The sequence below is a fragment of the Medicago truncatula genome, chromosome 2 (genome assembly GCF_003473485.1).
Source record: "Medicago truncatula cultivar Jemalong A17 chromosome 2, MtrunA17r5.0-ANR, whole genome shotgun sequence".
NCBI lineage: Eukaryota > Viridiplantae > Streptophyta > Magnoliopsida > Fabales > Fabaceae > Medicago > Medicago truncatula.
In genome coordinates this window covers 29,458,529-29,476,173 of record NC_053043.1, presented here as the reverse complement: position 1 = coordinate 29,476,173, position 17,645 = coordinate 29,458,529, and the positions used below count along the sequence as shown (strand labels likewise).

General features: G+C 36.0%; 3 protein-coding genes across 3 annotated transcripts; all 3 read left to right on the top strand.

The window, feature by feature from the left end:
* The first annotated feature begins 3,084 nt into the window (after positions 1-3,084).
* On the top strand, positions 3,085-5,575 carry LOC25479569 (2-alkenal reductase (NADP(+)-dependent)). The gene is made up of 5 exons (XM_013588016.3): positions 3,085-3,406; positions 4,058-4,235; positions 4,361-4,527; positions 4,615-4,697; positions 5,041-5,575. Exons 1-5 carry the CDS (start codon positions 3,173-3,175, stop codon positions 5,417-5,419), a joined length of 1,041 nt encoding a protein of 346 aa, XP_013443470.1. The 5' UTR covers positions 3,085-3,172; the 3' UTR covers positions 5,420-5,575.
* Positions 5,576-9,816: 4,241 nt separating this feature from the next.
* Positions 9,817-13,191, top strand: LOC25479571 (pentatricopeptide repeat-containing protein At5g06540). The gene is made up of 2 exons (XM_013588018.3): positions 9,817-11,513; positions 11,932-13,191. The coding sequence occupies exon 1, from the start codon at positions 9,908-9,910 to the stop codon at positions 11,507-11,509; it is 1,602 nt and encodes a 533-aa protein (XP_013443472.1). The 5' UTR covers positions 9,817-9,907; the 3' UTR covers positions 11,510-11,513; positions 11,932-13,191.
* A 1,848-nt stretch (positions 13,192-15,039) lies between these two features.
* On the top strand, positions 15,040-16,567 carry LOC25479573 (probable sugar phosphate/phosphate translocator At4g32390). Its single transcript, XM_013588020.3, has one exon. The coding sequence runs from the start codon at positions 15,275-15,277 to the stop codon at positions 16,325-16,327; it is 1,053 nt and encodes a 350-aa protein (XP_013443474.1). The 5' UTR covers positions 15,040-15,274; the 3' UTR covers positions 16,328-16,567.
* Positions 16,568-17,645: the final 1,078 nt, after the last annotated feature.

Here is a 17,645-nt window from a genome sequence, read left to right as displayed (position 1 = left end):
CGATGAGATCTAGATTGTCAAGTTGGAGGAATAAACAGTTGTCCATCGGTGGTCGTGTGGTAATGATAAAGTCAGTCTTATCTGCTCTCTCAGTTTACAATCTTCATTACTTGGTGGTTAAAATTTTTGGGAATTAGACAAAGTGTTGGAAAAAGTGAGATAACTGGGCAAAAGTCTGGTGGAGCTAGCATGGACATTTTGGCCACAACTAGTTTGAAGGGGGGTGGAGGAAGCGGTGGTGTCATCCCTCGAATCATTTTGCGATGGAGATTTACTGCAAACAACAGTTGAAGGGAGGTGTGTGTTAAAGATGGGATCTCTTTGAAATGAAATGGAAAGATTTGTTTCGAGGTTCAATCCTCAGTGGAGTTATCATTGAATGGCCTTTGAGAGGGACACTTCTGTCAGCAACATCCTTCTTCTCTATCACATGCGACTCGGTAATTAGACAGAATTTATTTAGAAAAGCAAGATTTATGGGAATTGGACAAAGTAGTAAATTATCGTCTCCACTAGGATTGCCGTTCAACTCGGTAATTAGCATAATCTATTTAGAAAAGCAAATAAAAGAGAAAATATTTAAAGTGGTTGCAGGGTTTTAAACTTAATTGTCCTACCCAATTCGAGATTAAGTTTGGTTCATTTGGATGTTTAACGGCGATTAGGGAATCCATGAATCCCCGATTTGTCTTTGTTGAAAATTAAATTAAGAAATCATTCGTTTATAATTTGTCTTATGTTGGATTTAAGAAAGTAGAACATAACCTTATGATGAATCTGTGGACGTTTATTTTGATCCCCACAATTCGTCCGTGCAAATTGCGAGGGTCTCTAAAGATGAGTTATAGCCCTAAATTTGTACTTAGATTCAATTATATTTTAAACTAAGCAATTCACTAATATCTTGTTAGAATGGAGGCGAGGGTTGTCAATTCAAATATTGATCCATCTAGGATTTTGATAAAAGCGGTCATATGCGAATTAAATAAAACTTTAGACTATAAACTGAATAATAACTTTATTAATGAAATCTAACAAATAGTAAGGGGTTTATCATGGAACCCTACTCAAAGAAGTGCATTTGCTCATGGAAACCGACATCATATAACAAAACAATTGAAAAACATACTCTAGAGAGAACAAGAGGAGGATGGAGATCCTTGAAGCTCCTGATGCTTTTGACCCTTGCCTTGAATGAAATAGTCTTCAAGGGTCTCTATTCATAGTGCATGAGAGTGAAAATATGGTTTTTCAACCAAAAATAGCTTGGAAAACAAGAAAACAGCACTTCCTGGTTGTGTCCATGTGTGGGGCTCATGGTCTGGTGCACATGGATGTATAGCTACTGCCCCATGTGCAAGGGCGCATGGCTTCATGCGCACGGGCGCTTGAGACAGCCTCTCCTGCGCGAATTCAGCAATTTTCGACCCTTTTTCACCCGTTCTTCCGTCTTGCAATGTCTTGGAACTTGAAATGAATTTTCTTCACTTTGTATTGTCTTCAAATACCTTCTAAGAACCATTGTCTTCAATATTCATACACTCGATCCTTCACGTGATGTCTTGATTTGTCGATTTACATGATTTCTCACTATAAAACATACAACACTTTTAGGGTTGCATGATTTATGATAAAAATGAATTACAACGACTCGAATGAAAACAATTTAAAATGTTCCACAAATCAATGAAAACTCCTCTAATTGACTTCAAATGCAAAGAATTACACTAAAAACACCATATTTTATTCCATCATCAATAACCAGGAAGCTGCCTCGTCATATAAATGAAAGCAACGTTAAATCTCTATGTATAGGTGGGATAGGGTAGCCATCGCCCAGGCAGAGTCGTGAACCATCTCTAGGTCAAGAAAGTACTACAAATAACTCAAATAGCGATGCCCACTAAGTATAAATGGTATATTGAGACATTGTACTATTCATTCATCTATGTTTCCACCACATCACCCTCCTTCTCACCTAGCTCTGCTGCCTGCAAACGACTCGCAACCTATTTCACTAAGTAGCTAAACTATGCATGAGCCTCGTTCATGCCATCCACTTCCTAATCGGCCTATATAGCTAATACCATGTAGCTAAAGTAATGTGTTTAAGTCTTAATTAATACTATCATACCTAAGGTTTTAAATAACGGTAGTGGATGCGTTAAGGTTGTCGTGATTTTGGCTATTACCATATTGTCTTAGACATTGCGATTGTCGCAGTGTGAATTAATCAAAATTTTACACAATTACCCTCACTCACCTCACTTTACTCTTTCCAGATTCTTTCTCATTTCTTTTCCAATGTCACTGTACTAAAGCAAGCAACCACGGATTCATAAACACCAAATATCTCATCTCTAAAGTCCGAACTCACACAACCATATTCACATAAATATACTCAACTCAAAGTTCCATTTGTTCTCTCCTCTAAAATCTCATTTCATCTATGTTACACACTTACACAACAATGCCAAAATTAAGAGAGTGGGTGAAGGAGGAGAGATATGGGAATTGAAGGAGTAATGAAGCTTTAAATAAAGAAGAAGTACCAAAATCCGGAAACTTTGTTTTTTTCTCAGTTGTAACGGTTGGTCACGGCCGTAACGACGTGTTGCTACCAAAACGGCGTTGTGTAACGCCGTTTTCTTGTGATTCTTCTTCCCAACCTTAAAACGGGCAATAACGGTATCGCTGCCTTCCTATACCGTTCTGTAACGGCCGTTATCGCGGTAACGCCCCCATCTTTTAAAACCTTCGTACCTTGGTGGTGAATGCTCCATGCATAGTGTGTACTCCATATTTTCCTCTAGTTTGAAAGTTGTTGATTCTGAAAATAAAATATAATTTTTTTTGTTTTTTTGTCGAAATTCTGAAAATAAAATATAAAAATACATAAAAGGCATCAACAGTGACTAGGAGCATAAAACTACCTAATGATAGTGATACGATTGTGTATTCCTATGATTCCACTTTTGTCTGCTATTGGAAATGTCGTTTCTTGCAGGCCACTTTTTCGCCGTCCATTTTTCTTAGTCCTAATCTGTTGTTACTGTTAACTTTCTTTAGTTGCTAGTTACTACTCTTACTATTATATAACCAATTTCAGAAAACTTAAAATTAATGAAACTATATAGCTAATACCAGAGAATTAGCAACTAAGCAAAGTGAAATGGAAGTGACCAACAAATACATAGTGATAAAGCATCACATTGAAGATTCCCCAAAGGAGTCCCATTTTGAAGTAAAAACTGAGGCTATTGGTCTTTCGTTGAAGCCAGGTTCTGATGAAGTCATAATAAAGAATCTATATATCTCTATTGATCCATATCTTATTAACCGCATGAAAAGTTACAGTGCTTCTCATAATGCTATTAGCTTTGCAACTCCATTAACTCCAGGCCAGGTACTCATCACTTGTTTGGTACTCAAAATTCTTGATGTAGGAGAAGTAGAATTTGGTTTATTCGTTAATAATTTGTGTCTTCCTAAGTATGCTATAGAAATCGGGACCGAATTGGCTGATTCAACTAGTTGTTGAATCAAGAACCGGCCAGTTCACGGGTTAGTTTGATCGTGGTTACATCGCAGTCTAGTTCAGTCATATTGAATGAGAGTTGATCTTGGTTTAATGGGTTTAATTGTGGTCCAACGGCAGTTAATTCAACCTGTTTTCATTTTTATTTGTTTTTTAATAGCTTCTTACTTTAATTATTTATCATCCGGTTCAATATGACCAGTGGAGACCCCACTTGGGCTGGCTTGGTGGTGTTGACTTGAGACTTTGAAGTATGATCCTCCTCGAGAATATTATGTAGTTTGCATTTGTCACACCGCCACCTTTTTAAGCATATTTATTCAAAAATAAGCTTTTGCCAAGACCTGAACCCTCATCTAGGGTGTAATATTTAAGCAAAATTAACAACCGTCCCAGTTAATAATTTTTGTAAATTATTTGACACAATTTTATATATATTCTATGAATTTTTGGCAAGCTTCTTCTTCAAAACAATGTTGCTAAGCTTCTTCTTATTGTCCTATTTTGGCACTTTTCCAGGCTATTGATGCTCTAGTTATTGGAAGAGTTGTGACTTCTGGGAATGCTAAGTTTGAGAAAGATGATTTGGTTATGGGAGTATTCACTTGGGCTGAGTACAGTGTGGTTAAGGAACAAAGCATCATAAAAAAATTAGAGTCCTTTGAATTTCCACTCACTTATCATCTTGGAATTCTTGGTAATTGTTTAGTACTTAGCACCGAACTACTCTCTCTTTTCTGGTTTTTACTTGCTGTTATAAACTTGAAGAAAAATGTCTAGTAAATGGAAAGAAAAGTGTTTTATAAGATATACTTTTTGCAGGATTTAGTGGACTGTCTGCTTATGGAGGATTTTTTGAAATTTGCAAACCTCGAAAGGGTGAAACGGTATTTGTTTCAGCAGCATCTGGATCAGTTGGAAATATTGTAGGACAATATGCAAAACTTTTAGGTTGCTATGTTGTTGGCTGTGCTGGGAGCCAAAAAAAGGTGAGCTTTATTAGGATCATGCCTTTGAGTACAATGATTTTGGCTTTAAGCTGAAAATACTAATCCATGAATTTATTTTTATCTTAGGTGACATTACTCAAAGAAGAGCTAGGATTTGATGATGCCTTCAACTACAAGGAAGAAACTGATCTAAACTCCACTCTTAAAAGGTTTGTTAGCGATGTCAAATACTCCCTCCGGTCCTATTTATAGGAGAATATTAGGTCAACAAAAGTTGATATACCTAGTTCAAAATTCAGTCCAGATACATAAACTTTTGTTGATCCAACTTTCTCTTATAATTAGGATCGGAGGGAGTACTAAGAACCACATACATAGATATTCGACACGACAAAGACACAAACACATGTTTCGGACACAAAAAATTGTTTTTCATCTGAAGTGTCAATGCTACGCAGCTAAATTATATCATTTAGATTGAATAGAAGTTCATAATTAGAAATATTTAACGAGATTGAGTTCTTTTGATGTAATTTGTTTTGAATATTTCAGGTACTTTCCAGATGGAATTGACATATATTTTGACAATGTCGGGGGAGAAATGCTAGAAGCAGCAGTTGCTAACATGAAAGCATTTGGTAGAGTGTCTGTTTGTGGCGTAATTTCTGAGTATACTGATATTGGAAAGAGAGCTTCACCAAATATGATGGATGTTGTATATAAGAGAATCACCATCAGAGGATTTTTAGCTGCTGATTATATGAATGTTTTCGGAGATTTTTCTGCTAAAACATTGGATTATCTTCGCAATGGTCAGTTGCGGGTGATTGAAGACAGGTCGTTGGGTGTAGAGAGCATCCCTTCTGCATTTGTTGGACTCTTCAATGGAGACAACGTTGGAAAGAAAGTTGTTGTTTTAGCAGATGAGTGATCATGTAATGAATAGGAAGCTAAAATGCCACTGTTGCCTCAGGAACTTAATCTTTGGAATAAGATTGATTTTAAGCAAACTTGCTTTAACGGAATATTAGTGGTGTCAACTTCAAAAATTTGTTAATAAGACTTTTAAAGTTCAAATTTGATTAAACTGACCTTTATTCTCAATTCAGTTTGACTAAACTATGATTAAAATGAAATTGAACAAACCAATAGCGTGACAACTTCTAGATTCAACTGATTAAACCAGCTGGTTTGGTCTTTAAAACACTTCTTTCAATCATCTTAACAATAGAATTGAATATTAATGGACTTCTTCTAAATGAATGAACGGAAAATTTAATTATGAAACTACACATCACATTTGACAATGCTTAAATCTCCTATAATATCTACTGAAATTTATGGCTATAGGGCAGCTCGAAATGTAAGGAAGCTTCTTGTTGCTAACAGAAAAAAAGTAAGGGGAGACATTATATTATATCACGGACTCGGCAGAGCCCATACCGCCTACCCAATACATGGAGGCTCATTAACCTATAATCCTCTTCGGATTGGAGTAACACAAATGATCTTCTGTGAGCATCATTGCAGAAGAACTCGCCTTAAGCTAATCTCCAACAGCCTCCTGCGCCCTGCGTCGGATTTAACGAAGACACATACAATTGATCTCCACTATATAAGTGTGACTTTGCATCAAACCTAAGGTACGGTCATATTTTACCTCTTCTCACATACTTTTCATTCCTCAATCTTATACTGACTTGAGCGTTGGAGTGCTAACCTGTTTTCTACGTTCATTTCCCCTATCGAATGACCTCTTCCACCACACAAAGAATAGCTACCACCGCACTGGAATCCGTCTTGCACAAGCATTTCCACCAATCATCCGAAGTTATGGTCTACTTCAGATCATTACCGCTAGAAGAAGGGAAATGTTTCATCAATTCCTTCGAATTTCCTCAAATCCACCACCGTAACTGTTTTATGTTACACTTTTTGATGGCCAGATCTCGAGACCCCAAGAACACCACCCCTGATACTTCCAGTTCTACAACCGCTCTTTGTTCCGCGATTCAAACTTGGCAAAATGTCACTGACATTGTCCTTTCTGGATCAACCTCTCAATCTCCCTATTCAGATGGATGATGTCGTCTATGGTATGCCTTTTGACTTTGTGGTATTTAAACCAATTTTCTAGATTGGATCCCATCATTTCTTAGAATGGTCTTGGAGGTTATATGATGATTTTGTCGTGATAAACCTCCTAAATGACACGTTCTCTCCTCGAATTGAGGGGTTTGAAAGTTTCTACGGCCTTTCTATCTAATTTTTTGAATGTTCCTTTGTCTCTTATTGGGGGATGTAATGATTCATTCTTGGTTCAGACACGATGTAACTTATCTCCTTTGCATATCTAGCTTTCTTTTCAACAATACTTTCCTCGCCTTTGATATAGCATTCTGCTCTTAACATAATCTCCTCCATTGAGTCCACCGATTTTTGGGCAAGGGAGTCATTGAACTGGCGCGCCTTTAGACCATTCTAAAATGCCCCAACGATCATCTAGTGGTTTGAGCTCACAACCTTGATTGTGGTGTGTTAAATTGGGCAAGGTATTCTCGCAACGATTCATTATGTCTCTGGCGCACATTTAAGAGGCTGCTGGTGTACACTTTGCAATGTTAGCTAGCATAAAACCGGTGGATCAATTTACGCGACATGTCTTAGTATCCAATGTTGGACAAGCGGGGTAAGTTCATGTACCATCGTAGGGCGGATTCCTTTAGGATTTCGAACAATAGCTTGCATTTGAGTGATTCATATGCTCAACTTGATCGCTTCTTCACTCAAAATGGGACAGTGGAGACGGCTTGAAATTATCTAGGACTATGGTGTTCCAAATTTTAGCTGATATTGGTTGGGGGTTTGGTTCCTTTGTTTTCATTGTTGTTATCATGTTGTTGTTGATGGATTGTGGTCATGGAGGCCTATAGGGCTTCATTTTGTTGTAGTAGTTGCTCTAGTTGAAGTTGCATCGCTTCTACGGTGCCTGGATTGATATTTGTTCTAGTTTCAACAACCATCATTTTGAGATAGCCTATGAATTTTGGGTTTGATGAGTGCGACCCATGTTAGATTTATCGGCCTCACGATGGGCTCCAAATGTACTTGCAAGAGTACAATATAGGAACCTATCCTCCGATATGCTAAGCTGAAATTCTCAGGTTTTCTGTATTTGTTTAGGTCTTGGTCTTAGAATGATCCCAAGGGTCATCGTTATAATGTTTTTGGCTCCTTTTAGCCGCAACAACATTAGATCCTCTTTCTGAGCTTTAGCAAATCAGTTCCTATAAGGAGAGGCGTGTATGGCTTATCTACATCAAGGTATCTTGCCCGAGAATCTTGGCTTTATCTCTTATGCTTGGATTAAGAGATATGTGCACCCACTCGTTGGTCTTATGGCACCCTTATCCTCAATACTTGTCTTTATCTTAAATGTTTCACCTTTGGAGTCTATTCCAACATTTCGGTCCACAGCCCCCAAACACGAGTTTTTCGTAAGGGCTAAGTGGTTTTAAGGACAGATGACGGTCCAATACAGAATGATATGATAGTGAGTACTTATAGCCACTAATATGACAGTAAATATGTCTCTTGAAAGACTAATATAAGATAATTAAAAAGCAAACATTTTTTTATCAAGTAGCTCAGTTGTTAGAATTCACTTTATAAGGTGAATAAATGGGGCGTCTGGGGTTCGAACCTCAACCCCTGCACATAACAATGCATTATGTCAACTGAGTTGTGCTCACGTGGACTAAAAAGCAAATATTTTAACGTTAGAAATTATTTTAACTAACAAAATGAAACTGTTTTAAAATTTAGGGTTAATTAAGTTTTTAGTCCTTATAAATATACTAAATTTCGTTTTTAGTCCTCATAAAAAAAGTGACAGATTTTATTCTTTATAAAAAATTTCAGCACGTCGTTTTAGTCCCTGTCAAATTAAAATTTGTTTAATTATGCTTAAACTTTTAAATTTTTGAAAGATTTTTTACATACACGTTCATAACATCGTAGGACACTCTTTTATAAATTTTTTAACATGTAATGAATTAAATATGAATTTTTCTAAAAGCCAAATTTTTAAGATTATATTAATGAAAATTTAGACCTAATAATAAAATTTTGAGCTACTTTTTTACGAAGGAACTTTATATAATGTTCTAAACAAGTATGTAAAAAATATGTTAAAAATTTAAAATTTTAAGCACAATTAAGCGAATTTTAATTTTACAAGGACTAAAAGTATGCGATGGTCCCTGATAAATTAAAATTTGTTCAATTATACTTAGACTTTTATATTTTTAAATGATTTTTAACAGACATGTTAAGATCATTATAATAATCTCTTTTTTAAAAAAATAGAATTTTTTAACATATAATGAATTAAATATAATTTTTTTAAACACAAAAAATTAGAATTTTTTAACATATAATGAATTAAATATAATTTTTTTAAAAACAAAAAATTCTAGATAAAACTAATGAAAATTTAGACCTAAAAATAAAATTTTGAGATAACTTATTGTGGAGGAACGTTTTATAATGTTTTAAACAAGTATGTAAAAAATCATTAAAAAAAATTAAATTTTTAAGCATAATTAAACAAGTTTAATTTAACATGGATTAAAACTACATGCTGAAAAATTTGATAGGAACCAAACTCTGTCAAATTTTTTTATGAAGATTAAAAACGAAATTCGCTATATTTATAGGGACTAAAAACTTAATTAACCATAAAATTTACATTCATTGAAGTGACTATTACACGAAAGAACTAAAATGATATGAGAATTGTTGTTTACACATTACATAAGGCTGTGTCACACGAGTATTTTACGAAAATGCCCTTCGACAGTTAACTGCCGAGGAAAACCTCGGTAGTTAACTGCATTTGCGCCAATATTTTTTTGTTATTTGAACCGTTATGATGAATTTCAAACGTTTGTGTAATTTGAACCAAATGTCGATTTGATTTAATTATGGACAATTGTAAAAGATATTGTATTTATCTTGTTTATGTCTGAGTTTCAATATTGTATGAATTGTTTTGCCTTTCGAAATGCTCTGGTTTAATTACAGGTAAAAACTGGTCGAAAAAAGGTTTGGAAATGTTTTAGAATGATGCAGAGCTCACTGTCTGCAATCAGATTTCCTCGGCAGTTAACTACCGAAGTTTTCCTCTGCAGTTAACTATCGAGGTTTTCCTCGGCAGTTTACTGCCGCCAGTTTACTAAAACTTCGGCAGTTAACCGCCGAAGGGCATTTTCGTAAAGTACTCGTGTGGCACAGCCTTATATAATGTGTAATCAGCAATTCATAGCAAAAACAAACAATTTTGCAAATGCCTTGTCCGGTGAAGTGAAGTGCATAAGAGAACCCAAAAAAATGCTCCACCACAGTTTTCAATATTCACATGACTCAAAAACCATTCCTCACAACCCTTGCACAAAATTGCAACTCCTTAACCCAACTCAAACAACTACACGCTCACATCCTCCGATGTCATATCCAACACTCTCCCTACGCCCTCGCTCCTATCCTCTCCGTCGCAGCAACCTCAAACTACACATCGTTTTTCCTTTACGCTCGTTCCATTTTCCATAACCTCACTCACCGCAACCGTAACACTTTCATTCACAACACCATGATCAGAGCCTATCTTCAAAACCATTCCCCTACACACGCTGTTTCATGCTACACGACAATGTTGCAAAACGGCATTGCCGTTAATAACTATACATTCCCACCTTTGATCAAATCCTGCACTGCACTTATAGCTGCTTCTTCGAAGTGCGCTTCGAGTGTTATGATTGGTTGTTTGGTGCATTGTCATGTCGTTCTATTCGGGCTAACGAATGATGCTTATGTTGTGAGTGGGTTTATCGAGTTTTACTCGGCTTTGGGTGAGTTACGAAAGGCGAGGGTGTTGTTTGATCAAACGGGGAGGAAAGATGTTGTTTTGTGGACGGCGATGATTGATGGTTATGGTAAAATAGGGGATGTTGAAAGTGCGAGAGAGATGTTTGATGAAATGCCGGAGAGAAATGTTGTGTCGTGGAGTGCTATGATGGCTGCGTATTCTCGTGTTAGTGAGTTTAGAGAAGTGTTGGATTTGTTTTTAGAGATGCAGAGTGAAGGCGTGAGGCCGAATGATTCTGTACTTGTTACTGTGCTAACTGCGTGTGCGCACCTGGGTGCACTCACGCAGGGAATGTGGGTGCATTCTTATGCTAGGAGATTCGACCGGGTAAGCTCGAATCCTATCTTGGCAACGGCTTTAGTGGACATGTATTCGAAATGTGGGTGTGTGGAATCAGCTTTATCTGTTTTTGATGGTATTTCTGATAAGGATGTTGGAGCTTGGAATGCTATGATTTCTGGTGTGGCCTTGAATGGTGATGCGAGGAAATCGTTGGAGTTGTTTCAACAGATGATTGTTTGTGGGAATAAGCCTAATGAGACTACCTTTGTGGCTGTCCTTACTGCTTGTACACACGCGAGGATGGTTCGCGAAGGTCTTCGGTTATTTGAAGAGATGAGTGGTACTTATGGAGTTGAGCCATGTGCGGAGCATTACGCGTGTGTTGTGGATCTTTTGTCTAGGTCTGGAATGGTGGAGGAAGCCGAGAGGTTTATCGAGGAGAAAATGGGTGGATTTGCTGCTGGAGATGCTAATGTTTGGGGTGCGATACTCAATGCGTGTAGAATTTATAAGAATATTAATGTTGGGAATAGAGTGTGGAAAAAGCTTATAGATATGGGTGTAGCTGACTGTGGTACCCATGTTCTTACATATAACATATATAGAGAAGCTGGGTGGGATGCAGAGGCTAACAGAGTTAGAAGTATGATTTCGGAAGCTGGGATGAAGAAGAAACCTGGATGCAGTATAATCGAGGTAGGTAATGAAGTTGAAGAGTTTCTTGCTGGTGATCAATCTCATCCACAAGCACAGGAAATGTGCAGGTTGCTGGATTCAATTCTCAAGACGGTGGTGAATATAGACAACTTCTAATTGGGTATAAAGTTAATTTTTGCGTCCAAATTATCTTATTGCTTTGTAGTCATTAGCCAGGGCCTATAGTAATGATAAAAGAAATCATATACAAATTGTTACTCATTTATTCATATAACTAGAGCATGTCCTTATATAAAGAATTTGGAGAATATGTACACTGGCTTATTTAAGTTCAAGCTTGATGTGTCTTGCTCTCAGGTTTTATCAATTGAATCTCTTAATTTTCTCCGATTATATAGAGTACAACAATTGCATTGATGATTTGTCATGCAATAAACTATAGTGATTGGTACAAACTGGCCAATACATTTTGGCTACAAATTTGGGGTTACATTATAGATTTTGATAAAATATTCTGTCAGAAGTAGCCATTTCTACTTTCCCTTCTGTTAATCATCTTTTATGTTTGATATCCTCAGAAACCTCTTGCCGCTCATCTGTTTGGTGATAGAAAATGGGTTTTTCAAACATGGGTGTTAAGAACACTCATTTGCGTGAAAATCTTGTGCCGATAATAACCATCAATACGATGTTTGAGCCTTTCAGCTCCAGGACCAAGCCTAAGTTCGGTGATATTTCTCACAGCAGAATGCTGTTTAGTGACGCTTGAATTTGCTTGACTAAACCACATATTAGGCATGCAACCATCTGCATTTCGTCCCAAGAGTTCGGCATCAATCTTATTGAAGACAGGTACATTCCTGACAAATTTTCTAGCAAAAGGAGCATTGCTGGGTGTTCTTTTGGAAGGTTGTTCCATGAAATGGTGGTCGTGATTCATAGTGGTATTGCAAAACTCCTCTGTATTACAGATGTCTGTGTAAAAGTATCCTTCAGGGGAAGACAGAAAGTTTGCATAATACACCAAGACAGTTCTAGGCTAGTTATCTCCACCCCATAGACAGTATTCGGTAAAAGGGAGAGAACGCATCATCCTTGCAGAACCTGAGCAAAATCAAGAATCAAAGTTTAAGAACTTGGAGAATCAGGAACTGGAATTATCACTTGTGAGTTTCTTTCTCTAGATTTCCTATAGTTCGGATTTATCTTAGCGTTGTGTAAACCCCTAATCTTTAAAAAGAAAACAATCGGAGAAGGGGAATTTATTATAAAATACAGTTTTACTAATGATCATTTCACAATTGTCTCCAAGGGAATTTAAACTTTTTTCTTTGAGCTAACAATTCCAAACTACCGCTGAGCTAAGACCGTATAGATGTAAACTCCTGATCTCCTGCAATAGATTAGTGGCAAATGGTTGTGTTTAGGCAAATGGTTGTGTTTAGGCAAACATACCGTGAAAATAAATGAGAAATTACACAAGTGGAACATATAACCTAATTACCAATGAAATGAATGTGTATGGAATGGTCACACAGCTAATCTCAGATGCTTAACAAAGGATGTAGTGAGATTACCAACAAGCAACATAAACATATGTGGTACAGAGACAGGAAAAGAATTGGCAAGTTCAGAGGGTATTGAAATTCCGAGTAATCATGCCACTGCATCTACAGACTATTAGAATAGATTTTATAAATCACAACACTATAATGTTCTCTCTCTCATCCTTGTCACTCTTAATTTTTGACTTCATTCCAAATTTTCTTTTAGTGTTCTGCTAATTATATGTATCTTGTCACCTGAATATACACATGAGTAGCTTACTTGGAATGCAATAGACTATTGTATCTGCTTGTCTTGACAAAAATATATTAAGCTCTCAGTTGAGAGAATTTACAATTATACTTTGGTGTTTGCACATAGCTCTCTCATAAAAAGATAATGGTGAATTAAGCTTATGTCAAAACGATATGCATTTTTATCAGTTTTGACGCATGGAGATTTCTATATAGCTATGAAGCACATGCTCCTTGGATTAGGCGTGTCCCGTTATCTGATACGTATCATGTCCGACATGATGACACCGACACATATGATTACATTGAATTATATTATTTTCTCAAATTATTATAGTTGTCAACATGTCCGTGTCATGTCCGGTGTCCGTGTCTGAGTTTATACTTTATAGCTATACAGACAATCGACTTATTATCTCTTGCTTCTGATTTTGGGGGATAGCATGTTGCTGCCCTGTGTAGGGAGTGTTGATGGCAATAAATTGTGGCCATGTCATCATGTAATCATGTTGCATCAAATGGAGAAGGACGGTCCTTGGATATTAGAGGATGCTTGTGTATTTGACTTGATATGGGTGTTTTTTTGTATGTGTGTGGCATATTATGTGACTATTTTACTTACTTATATTGCATCTAATCAAAACATGCCAAGTAATTAGTTATAGAGATATTTTAGAAATTAACCCAAAAAAGTGGTATCATTGAGTGCGGTGTATACAAATTAGGGAAATATTAACCGGTGCTCCAGGGTACTGGTTAACGATGCTTTCACATTTATGGTTTCACAAGTCATATCGGTTTTCCGGTGTATAAAAATTAAATCCATTTTACTTTGCTTTCACATTTAGGTGTTACACTCTTATCGGCTTCACACATGGAATTTGCTGTATTGTTCTATTTTATGTCTCTATTTAACTAAGGTGCTAAAATTTTACCAAAACTGAGACTCGGAAGATTGCAATATGAGCAAAGTGCAAGTCGTATTCTATATTGGTAAAGTGTCTCACAAGTCAGCTATCCCATGTGAAATAAATCATCCAACACCCCATATTTTTCGAGTGTTTAAACCCAAAATTCAAACGCAACCCCTTAGATAATAAGCCACCATCCACTTTGCTGGACAGTACTTCTCTTATACACAAGTTACAGCATGATCCCACATGATCTATGTACCCAAAAAAACAACAAAATGACCCTCACGTGATCTTTCACGATGTGCTCCTCCTCATTCACGATTTACTTTAATTACCAATTTGGTTTGGCCACTACATTTAAGAGGCATTCTTGTGAATTTTACTTCTGAAATTAATAATTATGCAATTATATCAAAAATATAAAAGAATTTACGGATAATTCCAACAAGTTTAGGTTGCTATAGTCTATAGGACCACTATATATTATAGAGCTTAGCCAATGGTTTGGTAGAAGGTAATGGACGGTTCCCGGCAGTGGTTTGGCAGAAGGTAGGCTTGGAAGAATACACATTTTTGTTAAATCATTAAATAAATAAATAAATAAATTTGGTACAAAATAAAAAAAAATTATATTATACAGAAATAAACATAATCGATCCGAAAACTAATGTATTTTTTTACTCAATTGATGATGATTTGCAAATTTTACGTCCATTTTTAGAAGAAAATTAAATATGTTTTAATATGAGACTCTGAGTAATTTGACCAGAATTAATGTTTTATTTGGAATAAATTAATATGATTTGATTATGTTCCAGGTAAAAAGTTAAAAATTGTCAGGAAAAAAAACGTTAGAAAAAAGCCACATTTTCCGGCTGGAAGCAATGAATGAAACACCAAAATATGGTAATTCACCAAACAAAAACGTCAACGATAATCACTCAAAAGAAGTCGTACGTTTTTTGCTTAGACTACAGAAAAAGAAAGCTCAACAAACCTTAAATAGTCCAAATCTCATTCCACACTACCAAACAGCACAATTAACTCATCAAATCAAATTTTTCAATGCATACCTTCCTCCTCAAATTCAAACTCTCAAATCCCAAATAATCAAAAAAAAAAATCCTTCCAATTAAACCCTCATCATATCTCAAATCTCCTTCATAATCATATAACTTCATCCCCAAACCTAATTCTCAACAACAAACATGGCAGTATCAGAGGGTGTGATGAAAAAAGTGCTTCTATCATACACATATGTAGCCATATGGATTTTCTTAAGTTTCTCAGTAATTGTCTACAACAAATACATCCTAGACCAAAAAATGTACAATTGGCCATTCCCAATATCACTAACAATGATCCACATGGCCTTTTGTTCCTCCCTTGCTTACATCCTTGTAAACATCTTCAAAGTAGTTGACCCAATTTCAATGTCTTTAGACACATACCTTAAATCAGTGGTCCCTATTGGTGCACTTTACTCTCTTTCCCTTTGGTTCTCAAACTCTGCTTACATTTACTTGTCAGTTTCATTCATTCAAATGCTAAAAGCTCTTATGCCCGTGGCCGTTTACTCCATCGGGGTTTCTTTTAAAAAAGAATCGTTTAAAAAAGAAACCATGATCAACATGGTTTCTATATCACTTGGCGTCGCTGTAGCTGCCTATGGCGAAGCCAAGTTTGATGTCTTTGGTGTTACGCTACAGCTCATGGCTGTAGCGTTTGAAGCCACGAGGTTGGTTTTAATTCAAATTCTTTTGAACTCGAAAGGGATTAAGTTGAATCCTATTACCTCGCTTTACTACATTGCTCCTTGTTGTTTGGTTTTTTTGTCGTTTCCTTGGTTCGTTATGGAGTATCCTTTGTTGAGGGATAAAGCAAGTTTGAGTTTTGATTTTTGGGTTTTCGGAAGTAATTCGTTGTGTGCTTTTGCTTTGAACCTTGCTGTGTTTTTGCTTGTTGGGAAGACTTCGGCTTTGACGATGAATGTTGCTGGTGTTGTGAAGGATTGGTTGCTTATTGCATTTTCTTGGTCAGTGATTAAGGATACTGTTACACCACTCAATTTGATTGGTTATGGACTTGCATTTTTGGGGGTTGCTTATTATAATCACTGTAAGTTGGTGGCACTTAAGGCTTCTGAGGCACAAAAGGTCAGGGTTCAGCAGGAAGATGATTCTGAGGCTGGGAAATTGTTGGAAGAGAGAGATGGGAAAGATGATGAAGAAAGTACAAAGAAGAATGAGAATAGGATTTGAAATGATTGTTGACCTGATATTTGGATACTGAAATTATTCTTATTTACATTATTATGCATGTTTGTTGGTATAGTCCATGTTTGGGGCTGATACTATACTGATGTTATGTCCCTTTTAAATTTTATTGAGTTTATGAATAGAGAATGAATTAGGCATTATGGATATTTACCAAACAAATTGTATGGTCAAACAATCTTATGGATGATGATTGATGAGCATAATTCGTGGTTGCTATCTTCATATTCTTGTTAGTTACTTTATTTTTTAGTTTCTCTAGTTGTAGTTTAAGTTGTGGCTTTACAATTACAACTCTAATTGTGACCGCAAGCACTTTCAACAATCGAAAAACATGTTGCGTGTTTAGCTCAAATGGTAAAATGTTGCATTGACACATTATATACTGGAGCGTGAATTTCAATATGCAATTTTCTACTTTCGTACTCTAGTGTGTGCTGGTTTTCCTTCTACTAAGTCCTTTGAAAATATATTTTTTTAAGACTTTTATGTCTTCCGTGCACGATTTTGTCCACTTAGGGCGTTCTTGGGAGTTTAACAATCGAAATTATAATGATTGTAGAGACTGCCGTTTCTACTTCACAATTGAAATAAATTTCGTCAAACACATCTGTTTGCAATTTTATATAATATTTGATGAGTACCTTTTTGACAAGTTGTACTCTAAATCATTATTACTCTCTCATTTTGGCATGATGAGTTTTCTTTTCAAATTATGTTGCGGTTGGGAGCGTGTTTTCAAAAAAATTATGCATTCTAAACCTAGAGCAATCTCTCATTTAACGATTGAAATAACATAACGATTGTGAAGATTGTCATCTCTACATATTGAATTAAGTTTCATGGATCAACTATCGCCAAAATAAAATTCGATAAGTATCTTCTCACAGGTTGTACTCCGCACCATCGTTCTTCACTCATTCATTTGAAAATACTTTGCTCATTTTGGTAAAATGAGTTTTCTTCTCAAATTAAAACTTGAGTTTCTTTTTAGGAATTGAGAGAATTTGACTCTGCCCCATGCTTTACACGAATAGATCACGTTATTTTTTCAAACCAGAAGCATAATAGTTTACTTTTTCATATTCTATTTCTTCTTCATTGTTGCACATGAACTTTGCTTTGCTCTTTTGTAATTAGTTGAGTGTATTTGAGATAAAAAAAAAAAAACCCAAAAGCTATCTTTTGATCACGTATTAATCTAATGCATTTTCTCACCTTTCTAACAGCCACTTTTGATTGAACGTGGTCGATGCAGAGTCTTCATCGTGGAATCAATTTTTAATGTATACCAGTATACCAC

Bases quoted from the DNA above. Each gene is read 5' to 3' on its own strand.
- LOC25479571 (XM_013588018.3), top strand. From the start codon at position 9,908: ATGACTCAAAAACCATTCCTCACAACCCTTGCACAAAATTGCAACTCC.
- LOC25479573 (XM_013588020.3), top strand. From the start codon at position 15,275: ATGGCAGTATCAGAGGGTGTGATGAAAAAAGTGCTTCTATCATACACA.
- LOC25479569 (XM_013588016.3), top strand. From the start codon at position 3,173: ATGGAAGTGACCAACAAATACATAGTGATAAAGCATCACATTGAAGAT. The intron at 3,407-4,057 runs GTACTCATCACT...GCACTTTTCCAG, and splicing joins CTCCATTAACTCCAGGCCAG to GCTATTGATGCTCTAGTTAT. The intron at 4,528-4,614 runs GTGAGCTTTATT...TTTTTATCTTAG, and splicing joins GTGCTGGGAGCCAAAAAAAG to GTGACATTACTCAAAGAAGA.